This window comes from Lathyrus oleraceus, chromosome 7 (genome assembly GCF_024323335.1).
Source record: "Lathyrus oleraceus cultivar Zhongwan6 chromosome 7, CAAS_Psat_ZW6_1.0, whole genome shotgun sequence".
Taxonomy (NCBI): Eukaryota; Viridiplantae; Streptophyta; class Magnoliopsida; order Fabales; family Fabaceae; genus Lathyrus; species Lathyrus oleraceus.
Window position 1 is genome coordinate 527,822,793 of NC_066585.1, and position 18,190 is coordinate 527,840,982.

Below are 18,190 nucleotides of genomic sequence, written 5' to 3' on the forward strand. Positions count from 1 at the left end.
ATAGTTAGGGGAAGAATTGCATTAGAGCTTCCATCTACCTTTTCTTTATCCAAAAACCCTAGGATCGGTCTTCCATTTCCTTGATCTTTGCATAGAGATATGTATTTGCTTGAGGTTTGCGGTAGGAATTCGGCTTGAATGGATGGATCTTCTCCACTGTATTGATTGGGAGAAATAGAGTAAAGATCGACTCAGGAACCTTCGGGATCGCATCCATTTGATCATGACTGTTAAATTTGTGAAGATCTGGAATGAAAAGATCCAATATAAGGATTTCGTATTAATCAAATGTCGATTCCCACAGACGACACCACCATTTTGTTGTGGAACTAGAATTGATGGTGCAAACCCTCGAGGTAATGGTGCATGTTGCTCTAGTGTGTTGGCAAATGTGGACCTTCAATGTTAGAACTCCAACACTAAAGATAGTTTGCGGAATAACAGAAAATGAATTGAAATTTAAAATGAAAAAGCATAGTCATCTCAACGCTAAAATAAGTATTTGTATGATAGTTTGGATTTGATCTTTAGGATTTTTTTGGACCTTGGTCTGGTCCGGGACAAAGACAACTTTCGAGAATTTAACTTCCCACCCCCAGTTATACCTGGAACCCCCACCCCCACCCCCTTAGTTTCCAAATTCCATAACTGCCTCTAACAAAAAATTGAATCAAATTTTTATACAAAATTTTCGGTAGGCAAATGAGAATTTTCAGTACAAACTAAATTTCTGGTAGTGTATTTTAAATTTCTAGTATACCGGAATTTATGAAATTTACGTGAATTTAAAAATAATACCGAAAATTTCAACCAAAGTGAAACTTTCGGTAGTGTTATTTGTTTGAAATTAAACGATCAGGATTTTGCCAATAGTTTTGTCTGGTCCAGGAAAAATGCAAAGTTGTACAAATAGGGGGTCAACTCTTGCTTGATAAAAACATCTCATAACGCCTCTTCCTCAATTTTTTATTAAGGCAGAAGTGTACTTCAACGGAGTTTCACCTCTCATAGAGTTCCGACTTCCAGATGGCACGACATCTCTCGTCGCCTTAATGTCCAAGTTGAATGAATTATTGCCTGATACCGAAAATAGAAAGGTGAGAAAGATCGAGTTTTGTGAAGATTGATATTGACGGAAGGGTGAAATACAACCTTATTAAGTTGAAGACAGATGAAGATGTGAAGGATATGTGGAGATCATTTTGTTGTAGGTTAACAAATGGGCTGATTGAATTAGATACTTAGATTTCAAGGTCTGTCGACGACATGATTAAGATGATGAAACGTCCATAATCATCTGGTAGTGTATAGGTTTTCTTATTTATTATCGTTTTTTAAGTTATGTTTAAGTTATGTAATCCATTGTGAAATGTTAGTTATATCTAGCCTCCTCCTGTACTCAGCAACACCATCGGGATGTGACTGTCTGACCCTTCATCTCCTCGCATGTGGGGGGCCCAATGGGAAATGTTGCACGCTCATGTCATAGATGATGGAGAAATGCTCGTATATCCAACACTGATATCATAACACAGACACAACAAATAATGATTAAGGAATGTTATTTGTAACAATTAAATAAGAAATCACAATAAATAATAATTTCAAGTATACTTGTAATAGACTCATATAACCAGCAATTTGTTTGTTCTCAAATATTGTCACCACTCCAAGTGATGTATACAGGATGGTTAACGCATCGCACCCCCAATCCTAACTGGTATCGTCGAGGCTACTGAACAGCCACACGTATCTGACGTCGATATAAACACCTGACTTGTCCGCAAAAAGAGTATATGTTATTAGATGTAGCATGTACACCCTAGCGACAGCCTCATACCTTGGTGCCGCAACAAGCTCCTCGTACCTATCCCAAAGTCAAGACACACGAAGGTGAGCACCCCTGTTAAAGTCAGACTCCTTCAGCACGACCTTCTCAGAAACTCCCAAATCTTGTGTAGCAGACAAACATCCAAGCGACGGGCTAATAACAGGAATCGTTCAGAATCTATCAATGATGGGGAGATGGAACAATGAGGAGACATCATCCAGAGTGATGGTCATCTCCCCAAACGAAAGATAAAATGAAAATGTCTCTTTGTACCATCACTCAACTAAAGCAATAAATAGTGGAGCGTCGAACATGATGAGGGAGCAGTGGACAAAATCAAAAAACTCAAAATCACGTAGACAATATAACTGGAATTTGGCAAGCTAAATCAGAGGACATTTTCAAATATTATATATACTAGTTTCTTTTTTAATTTTGATTGAGTTTCTTTTTAACTATAAGCTAACTTATAATTTGTTTTTTCATTCCAACTTATATATGAAAAGTCACGCATTGCATTTTTTTTTATTTTAAAAAAGGCCTTACATATATCATCCATTGTCTCTTTCACTATAAGATTTGTAGCTTGATTGTAACTTATAAAAAAATAAGAAATTTATCAAACTAAATCACCTTTTCAATAACACCATATTATAATGGGAAATTCGGTGAATGCAAGTTAACAACATTTATCAGTAAATCAATAAATATTTCTAAAAGAATTGACATTCCAACTAATAGAACTTTTAGCAAAGTTATAATTCTATTCATTAAAAGTATATAAATACAAATATCTTTTTACGGCTTCTCATAAACCTATATCTCTCACTCAATCAAGAATAATGATGAGGCTGAAGAAAATGCAGATGCACATGACTCTCTATTGGGGAAAAGATGCCATAGTACTTTTCCCTGGCTGGCCTAACGAAAGTGTTGGCATGTATATTTTAGCTTTCTGTTTTGTGTTTTTCCTTGCTTTGGTTGTGGAGTTTTTGCCTAACAAACCCACCATCAAGCAAGGGACAAATCACATTAAGGGAGGGTTGATTCAAGCTACTATTTACTTTTTTCGTATCAGTTTTCTTTACTTGGTTATGCTTGCTGTTATGTCTTTCAATATAGGAATCTTCATTGCTGCTGTTGCTGGTCATACTTTGGGATTCTTTTTAGTTAAGTCCCATGCTATTTCTGCTGCCAACAAAGAACAAAAGCATGAATCCGCTGTGAGTATTGATGAAGTTTAGACGTTTACGTAGTCGTTGATGTTAAGAAATTGATATTTGCTGTTGGAGTTTGTATTTTGAGTCTGACTTAGTGAAAATGAAATGTTAATCATATGATCTTGATCTAGTGGTGTCAATTTATTAATCGAATAAGGTTTTCTTTTCAATTGTATATGGTGGATGATAAGTGTTTGATTCTGTAATAGTTAAGGTATTGCATAAATTCAAGTTTCAAATTTTCTACTACGATTTGAGTTTGTTTAGACTAAAATTTTCTACTACGATTTGAGTTTGTTTAGACTAAAATTTTCTACATCAATCCTCTGTATTTCTATTATGCATACAGCTCTCTTTTATTAATATACTGTTACAAGTGTTTAAGGTTATAATATAAAACAGAACAAAAAATATTCCTGGTAATATGGCTGAACTCTCAAAAAACCTGTGGTAGTGATTTTGAATGCCTGTTTGAAAATTTATTGCCAACTACTACATTCTTTAAGATAAATTATAGTATGGTACATCTTTGAAGCCCAAGAGATGAGAAAATTCTACTACCGGTTGGCCAAAAGTGAGAGAACCAGCCCCTTTGATCTGCATCAGGCGCAGCATCATGTGAATCCTCCGAATTCGTTTCATCTGATGCGTCTTCCTGTACCTCACCGTCTTTCGGGCTTTCCCTTGTGACCTGATCTCCATCTTCATTAGCATTAACTTCTGCAATTTCTCCAGGCTTCTTGTCAAATAGCCCTTTAAATTGTTTCCGAGCTTTTTTCTCAATTTCCTACAAATGAATTGGAATTCATATAAGAATAAAGTCTTAGTGTTTCCTTCTGTGGCGGGTCAAGCATTTAAGAGAATAACTGATGTGTGATTTCAAACCCACCTGCTCTTTCTGCTTAAGTTTTACAAGGGCTGCAGTTGCATCTGATGCAGTTGCCTTATCAACTTTCATCATCTAAAGTAGAAGCGCACAATTGACTTCAAAAACGGATAACATTATGCCTTATATTAAAAAGAAAGTTGACAAAGAAGGTTTATACCATTTTGAAATCAGCCCTTGCTTCATCAAAATCTCCATTAGCCGTGTAGGCCATTCCACGACGATAAAGACCCTTGACGTGTGCAGGATTTGCTTCTAAAACCTGCACAGTTCATTGAAGAACACATGACAACAGGCAAAATTAAGATATGGAACTATGAGAATTGGAGCATTCTTAAATCATAGATAAATAAATAACTTGCTTAGCCAATGACACCTCTTCTACAAATTCGAAGTGGAAAAACCAATTATTGCTATATGCTATTCTGTTTATTAACTTTATTCCAATCAAATAAAATAAAGCCTACACGATAGCTGAGGCCATTAAGCATACCTTGTTACAAGTCTCAATGGACTTTCTGCATTCTCCCAGCTTTAGATAGCATGCAGCAACATTCAAGTGTAACAAATTCTTCAATCATGAGAAAAGGAGAGACAGAAAGATTTAGTATGAACTGAGATCAATCTACAAGTCATAAGTTTGGTAAATATGCTTCCCCTGTTGGGAATATTACTAATAACTATACTAAGACCCGCGCGATGCGCGGTTATAAATTACATTTTATTTGTTTTTTTATTGAATTGTAATTATCTTAAGAATTATTATTTTTTTAAAATATGATCGATAATTTTATATTACTGATAATTTATTATAAATTATAATTGACACTTACTAAATTATTAGTTGAAATATCAGAGTTCTTATTTTAGGCATTACTACCTAAATTTTTATTATACTCTCTACAATCAACATAAGAAAAAAATTGTGTGAACTTTAAATCAATTTTGACAAACTCTATATCTTTATGTGACAAATGCAATTATTTGTCTTTAATTTATTTGTAAAACATGATATGAAAAATATATAATAGAAAACAAAATTGAAGTTAAAAAGAAATTGTTAAATTAATATATTTTTTGTATTTGTCGGGACTTGAACCCGTGACCTCTAACGTTATGTGATTGTATTTTTGAGAAGTGATGATGAAATTTGAAAGATGCCACATATGAAAAATGATGATGTGGCACAAATTATATTGAAGTGTCAACATGATAGTGCATGCTTCAAATTTAATATATTATAATAGATATACAATATATTGGGTAATGCATCAGATCACTTACACGAGTATCTGAAAAAACTTTTCCTTCCTCATCATCTTGTGGATTAACATGATTAAACTCTCGAAGCACCTGTTGCCAACTACCACACAATGTTAATAAGATTGATAGTACAGCGATACTGTCAGAACCAAAAACAAAAATCCAAGTGATCATCAAGGGATGTACACATAACTTGAATGCAAGTATAAATCAAATTCTTTCAATAAAAGTTAAGATATTACAACGGAGACAAAAATAAATAGAGAACTTAGTAGATCTCGAATTGTAGCACATTATTTGATAGAAATGAGTCATAATATGGTTGATAGAAATAACAGAACTTTTGTTGAAACAATACCCCAGTTTTGACCTATCAAAAAGATAAATGAACAAAGATGAGGAAATGTAAATGCAGACTCCTATAGTTGATTTTGGATCTAGACACCCTTCTTCATGAAGTTCATGCTCAAGATTGCACATCTGAAGCATGGACTAATATGGGTGGCCAAATATCCCCACAGAACTCGACATATGGAGTATCGACAACAGGTGTCCCAATAACGTGTCAAGGATAGGCTCTAGTGCAATAGCCTAACCCAACAGTAAAAACTATCTTAATAGGTGAGGATTGCTCAAGGCTTATAAGGACTAATTTGATTATATTTCTAGAATATGCGGGATTTAAACACATGTCAGGATGCAGAAGGGCCTACAACTGCATCATCTAAAAGTTCTGAAACCTCTGCAATAAAAATAAACACATGCCCAAGAAAGAAAGAGAGATGGATACCTTTTCATACTTTGCTTTTGCAAGTTCATATTTTCCTTCTTTGAATAACCTGTTACCCTATAAAGAACTACAGCATGAGAGATTCTGATAGCCAATTGAAATTGGTGTATAATTTGTATATATCATGATTAAACACAGAAGTTAGGGCAACAGTTCTGTCTCTGAGTTGTGAAACTCCTGCATAAAATGAACTGTCCAAAACTACCAAATACACACCATAAGTGCCTCCTAACCTTCTTACATCACATATTAGGGATACATATTGCTACTAACAGCCCGGCATGATTAGATATATAAATGTTTGCATAACTGCTAGTATGCTACATAAAGCCCTGTCCTAAAGAAGTGTGCAACATTTAAAAAAATTGAGGACCCTAACATTAAGGAATAATCAATAACTATCCATAGTTCAAAAATAATATTACACAAAAAATGAAAATTCATATAATTCTATTCGCAGTTTCTAGAGAGGCACTGAACTCAACAGGGATTTAATCAGTTACTAACAGAAAAAACTGTTTGGAACTGTAGATTAGACAGCTGAAGTCAGTGAAACAGTTGGTTAGATGATTAGAGAGAGGAATGTAAAGGGCGTAGACAATTAAAGGAAAGAAAAGCACGGGGTTTTCGGTTTAGGGGAGGAAACGAACTAGGTATCTCGTACCTGGGGTGTAATAGAATTTCTAATCACTTCTTTTTTATATTTTGTTCCAGTTCTATTTGTCAACTAATCTTCAATTGCTTAAATATACATTTAGTATAACTGTAGGCAATTAGCTGTCTATTAAAATCAATCTAAACAAATTTATTTATAAGAAAACCTCCACTTATATTTTCAAAAATATTCATCTAAAAGAAAGGGACTTACTAGTCTACTACCAAGTCAAAAAACTAATTCATTGTTTGATCTGAAAGGTGATGTCTTTCCAGTAGGGTCAAAATGCTATTTGTGCAAAATTGAGAACTTATTTACAAAAGGAGTAGCATATTAGTTCTTTGTTCCATACTGTGCTCAAAACACACATAAGCCATGTACATAAGCATGTTTGGGAGTCGTGTTGGTACCATCGAAACACCAGTAATAGCAAGCTGAAGACTAACCATGTGTAGAAAATTGTGTAGGTTCATTTGCATACCTTGTTTCTGATATTTTCAGCTTCGTACATTATACTTTTAAAGTCCATTCCCGTCCAGTCCTGTAATAAGGATTAAGTCCATAATGTATTAGGCATATTAATGAGTTCAGTTTAAATCATGTAAATAGAAACCGAAAGGGGTTGAGGGTTATAAAGTTGTGTGAGCTAATTATTGTACAGAAAGAAAGAATAATGCTAGCAACCTACTCTCTTAACACACATCTCATCACACGCTCTTCTATGGTTGAAATTCATGTGTCTCTCTATATTATGTGGGTCCCATATAAATTTGGTGAGACCCATATCAATTTTACCCAATAGAGGAGTGTGTTTGGATGTGTGTTAGAGTGTGTTGCTAGGCCTAGCACTCCTCCAAAAGATAATATTAAATCTCACATATGTGATTAAGCACGAACTGTTTCATATATTTTACGGGGATCAAAATCATAGAACAATTGCACTTCATCTAAACCTTAAATCTATCACATAAAAGAACATTTATGAGGAAACCTAGCTCAACCAAAACACAATAATCTAACTTAAAAATCAATGCAAACATGACATCAGCATTCTAATTTCTGCCAAACTTGTTTTTTGCTATTGTTGGTACTGTACTAAGCATTCAATGCCACATATAAATCGGCATCCACTAGAGTACATAACTAGAACTTAACTAGAGATTTTTTCAAATTACCTTTGGCATTTCAAAAGATAGAAGTTCAATTTCCCATTGAATATGAGCACCCTCAGGGACATTTGAAGGCCTGATAAATAAAAAAACATGCCAATAGTATCATGAAGCATCATAGAACAGAGTGCCAGTTGATTTAATCATAAAGAACATATTCAATCAGGGATTGCTAAAACTCTTTATGAAGCCAAAAATTTCATCGACAACCTTGGAAATTTATCATAAGCATAGTCTGGTGGACATGTGACTAGAGCCATCTCTCCTGGTAGCATCAGACGAACACACAATTCAAATCCCTCTGGTACCTGAACAGAAAAATAAAAGAGATTTCAGTGCAAATGTTCATTATTTGCATGAAGAGCTTGAAAATGAAAGGCAGGCATTATTAATAAACAACTACACATGGAATTTTCAGACACAAAACCTTTAACAAAATAAACTGTACAATTAAACAGTGGAACTTTGGTTATTTATGCTTAAATTGTAAACTCACAAGCCCTTCTCCAGAGCAGAAATCCAATGGTTGACCATCGTTATCAACTCTTGTATCATAGAACACCCTCTTTTCTTCACCGAGAACAGTGCCCTTGTAATGAACATGAAGTAGACTGTCATGAAGGGGGCAATCCATTGGAAAATCACCTATTTGTTACAAACAAAATACAATATCAAAAAAACAAACTTTGAACATAAATAATCAACTGGTACTTAAACTTCAAAAAATTTGCATCATCTCCCTATATACTATTTTACAACAAAAAAATGATAACAGTGAAAAAAGAAAGAAAAATACTGACTTTGTATAATTAAAGTATCTTGACAGTATAACTCGAGCATGAGCCAGGCATTTTCCACAACATAATTTTCTATTTCTTTCCTTTTTTATTTTTATTTTCATGAAGGCTCCCATTATCTATGTGCTTCTTGTAAGAATGTAACTAGAAACTAACTCTATTAATCCAAACCTTTTCCATCACGAATCCGACGTTTTATCAGACGCCCATCTCCAAGCACATCCCTAACCTGTTGATATATTTTACCATCACACAATTTGAACATACTCAACATCTTGGTCGGAGAAAAGAATTAAAAGTACAAAATCACATGTTGCAGGCACAACTAGTATTCAAAGGATAAAACCAGGTCTCTGAATATGACTATGAAGAGATAAATTATAGTAAGCACAAATATATGTCTAGGATCAAAACAAAATCCACATTTCATGTACAAAATGCTGGACATGACATTAATGTATTAAGTTTGCTGATTATTCATATTCCTTAAAAAGTTTAATAAAAGCAAAGTATATGAAGAAAAATTAACTCAGGACAAGTAACACGGTGCTTTATTGGCCTCAACCATAGTAGTCAGAATTGCGATCCAATAGTAGTTGTAAAAATCATGTCTTCAATGAAAAGAGGGATGTTAGTTGTAAAAACCATGTCTTCAATGAAAAGAGGGTAGGAAGGGGAACGGCTAGAAACAATGACGAAGGGAGGAAAGGTAAGGAATAGGACATTCAGTGAGTAAGTTTTATGGGGCCTTTGGACAGGGAGGTTAGCATATCCTAGAAGTTCAACAGTATTCTACCCTTTGCATTCTTGTTTTAAGAGCAAATTGTATCTCTTTCATATGCCTATCCCTTTTTTCTGTATTAATAACTTGGGTAACTTTTATATATCAAAAGGTATACCTTTCGACAAACTACCATTACATGATTGTCAATATTTTACTTCTGTATAATACTATCCTCCCATGTCCGAGTTTTTAAAAGGAGTGTTACCAAATGGATGTTCAATCTAGCCTAGAAAGAAAAATCTCTCAATTCAAGGGAGTATATTTCCAAGCCTCAATACCAAAACTTTTTAGTGCTTATTATACAAATTAATGCACCGTGTTAAAGGAATACAAAAGCTACCACACTATATACGCATACATGACACAACAGTAAACAAATTCATTAGCAAGGAAGATCAGGGCTCACTTGAATAAAGTGAACAAGCTCCACTTCAAACTGGACTTCAGAATCTTCTATAACAGGCATCAGAGGAGACTCAGTTAAATACTGACTTGTAACATATATAACAGCTTTTTCTTCCCGAACCATTGTTCCGATCCCCATTTCAAGACCTTTAGGTACCTGAGTGTATCAGCAGGGTAATCATTAAATGCACGGTGCAGAAAGCAACTCAATACTAAGACATTTTGTAAGAAATTGCCAACACAACAATGCCTAGGAAATATATAGCTTTCTTATATCTATTTTGGGGGAGCTGCTTCACATACTGGAATCGGGAAATAAAGGTATGGGCACAACCATATCATATCATAGCTGAAAATATTTGGCAGACTGGGAGTGGCCAGCTAACTATCCGTGCAAGTTATTCCACTAATATATCATCATAAAAACAAACATGTCGTGAAGTGGTTTAACTACCTCTGATTTTCCAAATGTAAAGAAGTATGGTTCTCCTTCTTTCTGTGACGTGATCAATTTCCCAGTAGCTGTCTTCGCTGAAATCCTGGAAATTACCACATAAAAACCATCAGACTCTTCAATCAAAACATTTTACTGCCATACATGAAAAAGGTGGTAACAAAGTTGTCTTACCAAGCCTTCACTTCATAAGGTTCTCTTGGAGATTCCCAACCCTGCCCTTCACATACAACCTACACTAAAAGAAAGTTCACTCATGAAAAAATTATGCCTTTCTGCAAAATGGGGTGGCATTCCTGTTAGACCCCTCTTTCCAATTATGATTTGTTGAGCACAAGATATAAACATGAAAACGCGACACGTAAAATATATAAAAGTGGCATCAAATTTTGCCAAATTTTAGCCAAATTATGATAGAAACAAAATTTCCCTTACAATTTATCATGAATATCTACAAGATTATAAATCAATACTTAAGCTTCAAACCCATTAAACTCTATGATGATATGAAACAGGAAAAAATATAAATATTTCTCTCAGCAGAATATCATATTTAAAAATGAATTCAAGCTTCTTGCATGAAGCACAATCTGTAACCACAATTTAAGCAGTAATGTTGCAGTTTTTGATCTCATTTACCGACAATTTGGTAGTTGCAATTTAACCATTTGCATCATACATAACACAACTCTTGTCCTCTCTTTTTTGCTCTGACATTCACATTTCCCATTTTATCAGTCATCCAATATAATGGGAACACAATCACAATAGATTTACTAACCATGCAGCAATACATTCTAGACAATTGTACCTTTTTAATCACTTCCAAATCATCAGTGACAACCTGGAAATATAAACAAAAGCAAGAAATGAGGGTTAGACGAAAGACTTCAATCACAATAAATAGTTACTCCAAAAAGGAAAAAATTCTAATAAATCTAAAGATCAGTACTGAAGTACTGAGGAATACAACAATATTGGCGAAGACAAAAGTAAAGAATCAACCGATTTGAGCTAACAGTTGAAGAAGAAAATATTAACCTAACAACTAATTACTAACATCTGTCTATCCAAAAAAAAACTTAAAAGAAGTTTCCTTTTTTATAGAAGTATGGTATTTTACAGGACATTAAGGTGCCGTTTGATCCATGTAGCCAACCCCACTTAAGGATTAGGCTTGGTTATTGTTGTTGGTAGATGAAAGTGATATCTATTAAATCAGTTTAAAAAATCCAATCAATAATGAGAACATAAACAAGAGTATAACGAAACCCAAAATTCATCAAGATAAAAAAGATAGAGAACATAAACAAAAATAATAAAAAATAAAATTCAAAGATCATATCCTTACCTTGGCCTTGAAAAACTCTATCAGCTCTATTTCAAAATGGAGTTCATCATCCTTAGGAAACCCATCAGGAGCAGAAATAGGACAATCATCTTCACCATAATGCAGCTGAGGCTTCATCTTCAACTGAAAGTAATTGAAAAAGTATTTCAGTACAAATAGATGATTTGTTCTCCTTTGAAGTAAAAAATGAAATAAAATAAAATCACAAAACGGGCAACACGTCTACCTAACAGAAAGAGAAATGAGGAAAATGAAAAAGACATCAAACTAGAATTATCGTCATATATTCAACTAAAGATTCACCAAAGGCATACTCCAAAAGAAACCACTGACATATCCCATCATATAGTAGCATTTGACTTTCATTATTCCTCAGTGAAATATGAGTATTGATCACTCAAATTGTTGGTTATAGAAAATAAATGTATCCCAACAACAATTCATCAAATCCTTAAGAAAAAGCATAGATAGAAGTGGCCAAATAAGACAAGGACACAAAAACCAGAGGGTGTGTTACGCTTCAGAAAATGCTTTTGTTTATATTGCTTGTGCTAACTATTACATAGAAAAATATTACATTATTTTGTTTTGTTCTGTCTTCAAACATTCATACGGAAATCATTGTTGTTTTCATTATTTCCTACATATATTTAAAATAAACGAAAGAAATGAAAACAAAATGATATTTACATAATTATTAATATAAACTGAAAAAATAAAATATTTCCTTATACCAAACAGAAACTAAAATGTTCTGGAGAGTTGTCGCTATATTTCATCGAAGTGGAAGTATCATATAACAACAAATTTTCCTGTTCTTTTGCTATAATAATAAAGGTGAGGTAACAGATGATGGTAATGATGATGATAATAATAATAATAATAATAATAATAATGACTTTCATTGTTAAACTCATCATATTAAAAGGAACATTTTGTTATATCTACAAATGAATTAAGTAATATTGTCCCTGTGTTGTAGTATTCACCAAAGGTGCGGCCTTCAGTTCAAAAACACAATAAGTAAAGACAAATGTGTTACAAATTACAATAGTATGTTACTATTGGTTTTTAGTTCAAAATCATAGGAAATAAAGACCAAGATTCCATAAATAAAGATAAGATGACTTTAGTATAGTCACCAGCAAAAAATATAGATAAGAGAAAAATAAAGATAAGATGACTTTAGCATACTCAGCAGCAAAAAACATCAATAAGAGAAGAAAAAAAACTTAATATATAGTATGTTACCATTGCCACTTCACCCTTCAACATTGTTGGAATTCCTTCTAGCAAGCCCAATAGCATCTTGCTTTTACCCAATACATGTCTTATCGGCATGCCCTTGCCTGTTGCAATGACAAAAACAATTGTCTAGCCCATCAGTTATGTCTATCGCAGAAGACGAAAAATACAGCATGAATACCATCTTTACAAACCTAATTTCTAAACCAGCACTACCAAACTCCAACATTTTCTACAGTAGGGAGTTTTCTATGAAATCAGATAGCTGTGTCTCAAACTTTCAAACAAAAGAACTCAAGTTGAGCTTTTGTAATCCCTAGGGAGCTTTTATTTCAAGATAATCTCTGCCCACAAACACTAATTAGGAACGTTATTCTCAGGTAAATTTACAAATATGTTTTGTTTGGTTTTATTTAATATTTTTAGAAAAAACATTGTTGGAATTTCTTTAGTTCGTATAAAAAAAAGACAAAAAAAATGGAAGAAAGATGTGGTGGTATAAGGGAGTTGAAATGGAGGTTATGGTTGTTTGGATTTCAAAACAACTTGTGTTCCCATGGGAAAGTGAGATACTCATCCTGTCATGGGAATAAAAAGCAAGCAAAACACGAGCATGTTCCTTTCCTAGGGAGCAATAATGCCTAGAAATATTTTTCTCGGAGATTGAATCTTGCACCACACACGAGAACCTTCTATCCCCAAATCATTCCAGGGAATAATTCAACACACTCTAAAATTAAACACACCAAAGCAGTTGCCAACAGACTGACAAGAAGTACTTCATCCATGCCAATTCTCAAACAAAAATAAAGCAAGCAACAACCAAGATCACAATAGAAAAACAGTCACTTTTCAGAAGAGAGTGCAATGTGAATATAATCAACAGAACTAACTATGATCATTCATCCCATTTAAAGACACAAAAAAAGGTCCCCGTGCAAGTAACAATCACCTCACCTCCATGTTCAGATCGCGTAGATTCCACAACAACTCCATCCAAAGTTCGAATTGTGCAGTGATAGATAACCTGAGTGACATGATATTATATTACATTGCATATATTTCTATTGACATCAATCCACTCTATAATACATTGCATATTTACAATTATTGTTCACATTAAGAAACTATTTCTAGCTTACCTATATACTCTCTCCGCCCCAAATTATAAGTCATTTTGTATAAAAACAAATGTCCTAAAGTTGTTTTCTAATATCAACGAAACATTGATGTTTCATTTCCTATAATACTCTTTAATATTTATTACTATCTTCTTATACCATTAATGAAGGACCATTTTGTAAAACTGATCATAATTTCTCTTTATCATACAAATCTAACTACATTCTTTAATTTGTATGAAATTGTCAAAGTGACTTATAATTTGTGCCGGATGTAACATATTCCAAAACAGAAATGTTATTTGAACATCAATTTAGGACACTTGTCCTAAATTGGAGAACTTTCTAAACGGTTAAAGCAATTCACACAAGTGGTTAATGAAATGTCAGATATACGATAAATAGATATATCAGGTATTGCAACTTATTAACCTTCAATTGAATTTAATAATCACGATTTAAACGACGTTAACCTTGATATTCAACTATTCTAATCGAAATTCACTTGGAACACCTGGAACCGTGATTGATAATCTTTAAACTCATATGGTTAAATAAGTTTAATTGAAGGTTCATAAGCTATCCAATCTTGATACATCCAGTAACCACTCATTGAATTGAACTGTGTTAACCAAGTATATAAACCATGTGAAGTTCATTTACAGTTTAAAAAGTTTTAAGATTTCACTGCCCCAAATTGATGTTAAAATGTTCATCTTAATCACAACCCTAGTAAGAACATAAACCTATGAAGCTCGGGCACCAATAACAAGACACCGACTCGACACCAGTAATAATTTGAAAAAATAATAAATTAAACTAATAACGAATGCCCGTGTCGGTTTCAGACACTTTTCATAGAGGTGTCGGTACTACGTAGACATAAACAAACCTGATCACCATCTGAAGGTCCAGAATCACCTCCACCAGGTCTCATCAAAGCTTTCATCAAACTCCCAGGCACAATTTTCTTCTTCCTGAAGTTTCCAAACAAACAACATTCAAAACACAATCACTACAACCAAATCAACCAACAAAACTAAAAAGAAACAAAAACTACCTCTTCTCATTTTCAGACGGTGGTTTCTTCTGCGGTGGAGGTGCCAATTCATGTTCAGCTTCTTCATTTACAATAGCCATAACCACTAAAAACAACCCAAAGTCAATGAGTTTTCTGCACAAATTCTAGTTCCCAAAACCTAAAGCTACAAAAATAGAAAGAATTGAAGATTCAAATAAAATCGGTTGCTATTGAATGAAAAATTGGTTAGTTAGAAGGTTGTTGAACAAACAAAATGAAATGAGGATTAGGAAGTTTCTAGAAATGAAATTTGAAGGGTAAAGAAAGAGAAAGGTGAATTTTGATCCTAACCTGATTGAAAGAGGAACCGGTATAGATTGCGCGAACTTGTTCACTGTGTACACTTCAGAGAGCTCGATCTACGAACGGTGAACCTACCCGCTTGCGGGAAAATCGAGGAGCAAATAATGTGTTGTAAAATAAAAATAAAAGTGAATATATTATATAAATATTCAAACCGGTATAACTTTGGATTTTTTACCTAATTAACCCACATTTTCGAAGAAATTCCCAAAATAACTCAGTTTTCAAAAAAATTCTCAATATACCCCACTTTTAGAGGGAGGCGCCAATTGGATTGGCGCCCCCTCTTAAAAATTGCAAGGAGGCGCCAATTGGATTGGCTAGGGCACCTGCCCTAGCCAATCCAATTGGCGCCTATGTGTAATTTTTAAGAGGGGCGTCAATCCAATTGGTGCCTCCCTTAAAAAAGCCTCAAATGAAAAAACTTCCAACATGAAAGTTGTAGATCTTTTCAAGACAATGAATTTGGATATAAATTTTGCAACATTTGGAATTTTTTTGAGAAGGTTATGGGCAGTTGAAGTTGGACTTCTGAGTTTGTCAACTGTTATCAGACCGATAATGTTTTGTATTATTGCATGTGTTTCTTTTAGGAATATGAATTTTTGTCCAACATAACATTTGAACTAGACATCTTAAATTTTCCAATGCACTTGGTCCCACCTCAAAATAATAAAAAATGAGTGAGTTAGGTCCCTGCGAACTTGACCCAAAATTAGGGTTTATGTCAAAATGACCTATAATGTTTTGAAATTAATGATGAGCTTCCAAGTTTCAAATGGATTTTTGATGAACATGAAAGTTGTTCATATGGCGACTGTTGTTAAAACTTGAATGGAGGCGCCAATTGGATTGGCTAGGGCAGGTGCCCTAGCCTAGGGTAGGTGCCCTAGCCAATCCAATTGGCGCCTATGTGTATGTTTTAAAAGGAGGCGCCAACTCAATTGCCGAGTCCCTCATAAAATGTCTTTTTTGTCTTATAAATAGATGCGTAGTGTGACCTATTGTTCCACAATTCATATAATCATTTGGCTATCATGTTTGGTGTTCGTCGCCGATACGGTAAGGTGATTTATGCGAGAGACAAACCTCAATTGCTGATGCTGTTTTGGAACATCACCACGTTAGATCAATTGAAGAGGGAGCTGGTTCGATGGTTAGACGGGAAAATACCAGAAGGGGAAAAAATCAGAAGTATTGAGAGACTTGACAGTATCTTTGGTTGGGTGCGAATGAAGACTGATAAGGATGCTAGGGAAATGATGTTCGGTCGAGACGATATTAATTTGATTGTTGTAATCAGTTAGAATTATTTATGTTTTCAGATGTTTTGTACTGATGTTGGTTATGAAACTCGTTGTAATAAGAACTTAATGATATATAATGATTGATTGTTACAGAAATACAATGTTACAAAAAGCATAAGATCTAGATACAATGTTACAAATAGCTTAAGATCTAGATATCATGTTACAATAAGCTTAAGATCTAGATGATGCTCCTTGATTGGGACAGTTGTTTTTGTTGTGTCCTGGTTGACGACAGATACTACATAATCTTATCATTTTATCTGTGGAATCCATCTCTGTTCTTATACGTGTGTTGTTTGGCCTTCCTTTCTTCTTTCTACGCATCTCTTCATTGTGCCAAACAATATCTCCTTCATATGGAGGCCAGTAATCCTCCATTGGTAGTACTGAAAAGCTTTTACTATATACATTCATGATGGTGTTGGCCTTGTACACATCAGATAAATGGGTGTAAGCGTCTTGACGAGTATAAGCGCATGCTGCAATGACATGGGAGCAAGGTATGCGGAAGGCCTGAAATTTTCCACAATCGCACCAACTTCTGTGTAGTTTAACCGCGTAGGCTAAATTTGGTCTCCCCTCGCTGTTGCCCATTGTTTCCTGGACGCTGAAATTTTGTCTATGACGGTCAAACACTGTTACAGCGTGTGTCGTAGCTTTGATGCTCTCCTCTTTCATGACCTTCATGCAACATTCACTGAATACTTGTCCGGACATTAACACTGCACTCCATCTTTCACCTCTGCTTGCGAACATAGAAGCCAACCTATAATAGGTTGATCTTACCAAGGCGGTTATGGGCAGGTTTCGAATTCCTTTGAAAACCCCGTTCATGCATTCCACAATGTTTGTTGTCATGTGGCCCCATCGACAACCACCGTCCAATGCTCTTGTCCACTGCTCTACTGGGATGTTATTTATCCATCTCCCCGCGTCTTCATTAGACAGTCGAATCTCATCACGATAATATTGAAAAGACGATTGAGTTAAAGCATACCCAGCATTCACCACCTTCTTGCGAAGATTCTTATCTTTTATAGCACGCATGAAGTTTTGTGCAATGTGTCTGATACAGTAGACATGTGTAGAAGGAGGATCATGCCATCCGTTGTCATGGTTGTTGTAGGCACTTTCGATGGCAGCATGTCTATCAGAAATCAGACATAGATTGGCTTGTGGAGCGACATGCGTTCTGAGATGTCGAAGAAAGAAACCCCATCCAGCAGCCGTTTCACCTTCAACAAGAGCAAAGGCAATGGGAAATACATTGTTGTTACCGTCTTGTGCAACTGCCATGAGCAACGTACCCTTGTATTTTCCGTATAACCAAGTGCCATCAATTTGCAGGAGAGGTTTGCAGAAAGCGAAACCTTTGATGCACGGGTCAAATGCCCAAAAGAGACGGTGAAATATTCTATTACCTGTAGCACAGGTTCCGTCTGGCATCATTGCTGGCACTGTCTCCAGAATTGCCACAGTTCCTGGGACATAAGTTTTTAGTGCCCATAAAAACCGTGGTAATTCC

General features: G+C 34.7%; 2 protein-coding genes across 3 annotated transcripts; one reads left to right on the plus strand and one right to left on the minus strand.

Annotated features, from left to right (window-relative positions):
* Positions 1-2,676: 2,676 nt before the first annotated feature.
* LOC127104783 (copper transporter 1) lies at positions 2,677-3,075 on the plus strand. Its single transcript, XM_051041937.1, has one exon. It carries the CDS (start codon positions 2,677-2,679, stop codon positions 3,073-3,075), a length of 399 nt encoding a protein of 132 aa, XP_050897894.1.
* A 307-nt stretch (positions 3,076-3,382) lies between these two features.
* Positions 3,383-15,503, minus strand: LOC127107864 (peptidyl-prolyl cis-trans isomerase PASTICCINO1). Of its 2 annotated transcripts, none has more exons than XM_051045206.1 (21): positions 15,344-15,503; positions 15,032-15,176; positions 14,864-14,948; positions 13,808-13,877; positions 12,857-12,954; positions 11,606-11,728; positions 11,066-11,098; positions 10,429-10,487; positions 10,255-10,339; positions 9,802-9,957; positions 8,783-8,840; positions 8,311-8,459; positions 8,025-8,122; positions 7,821-7,890; positions 7,127-7,186; positions 5,991-6,047; positions 5,222-5,290; positions 4,431-4,508; positions 4,098-4,199; positions 3,941-4,012; positions 3,383-3,838 (listed from the first exon to the last, which is right to left on the minus strand). In XM_051045206.1, exons 2-21 carry the CDS (start codon positions 15,109-15,111, stop codon positions 3,563-3,565), a joined length of 1,878 nt encoding a protein of 625 aa, XP_050901163.1. In that variant the 5' UTR covers positions 15,112-15,176; positions 15,344-15,503; the 3' UTR covers positions 3,383-3,562. The 2 variants fall into 2 exon arrangements, with proteins under 2 accessions (XP_050901163.1, XP_050901162.1); XM_051045205.1 differs by having other exon boundaries at positions 15,032-15,116; positions 15,344-15,490.
* Positions 15,504-18,190: the final 2,687 nt, after the last annotated feature.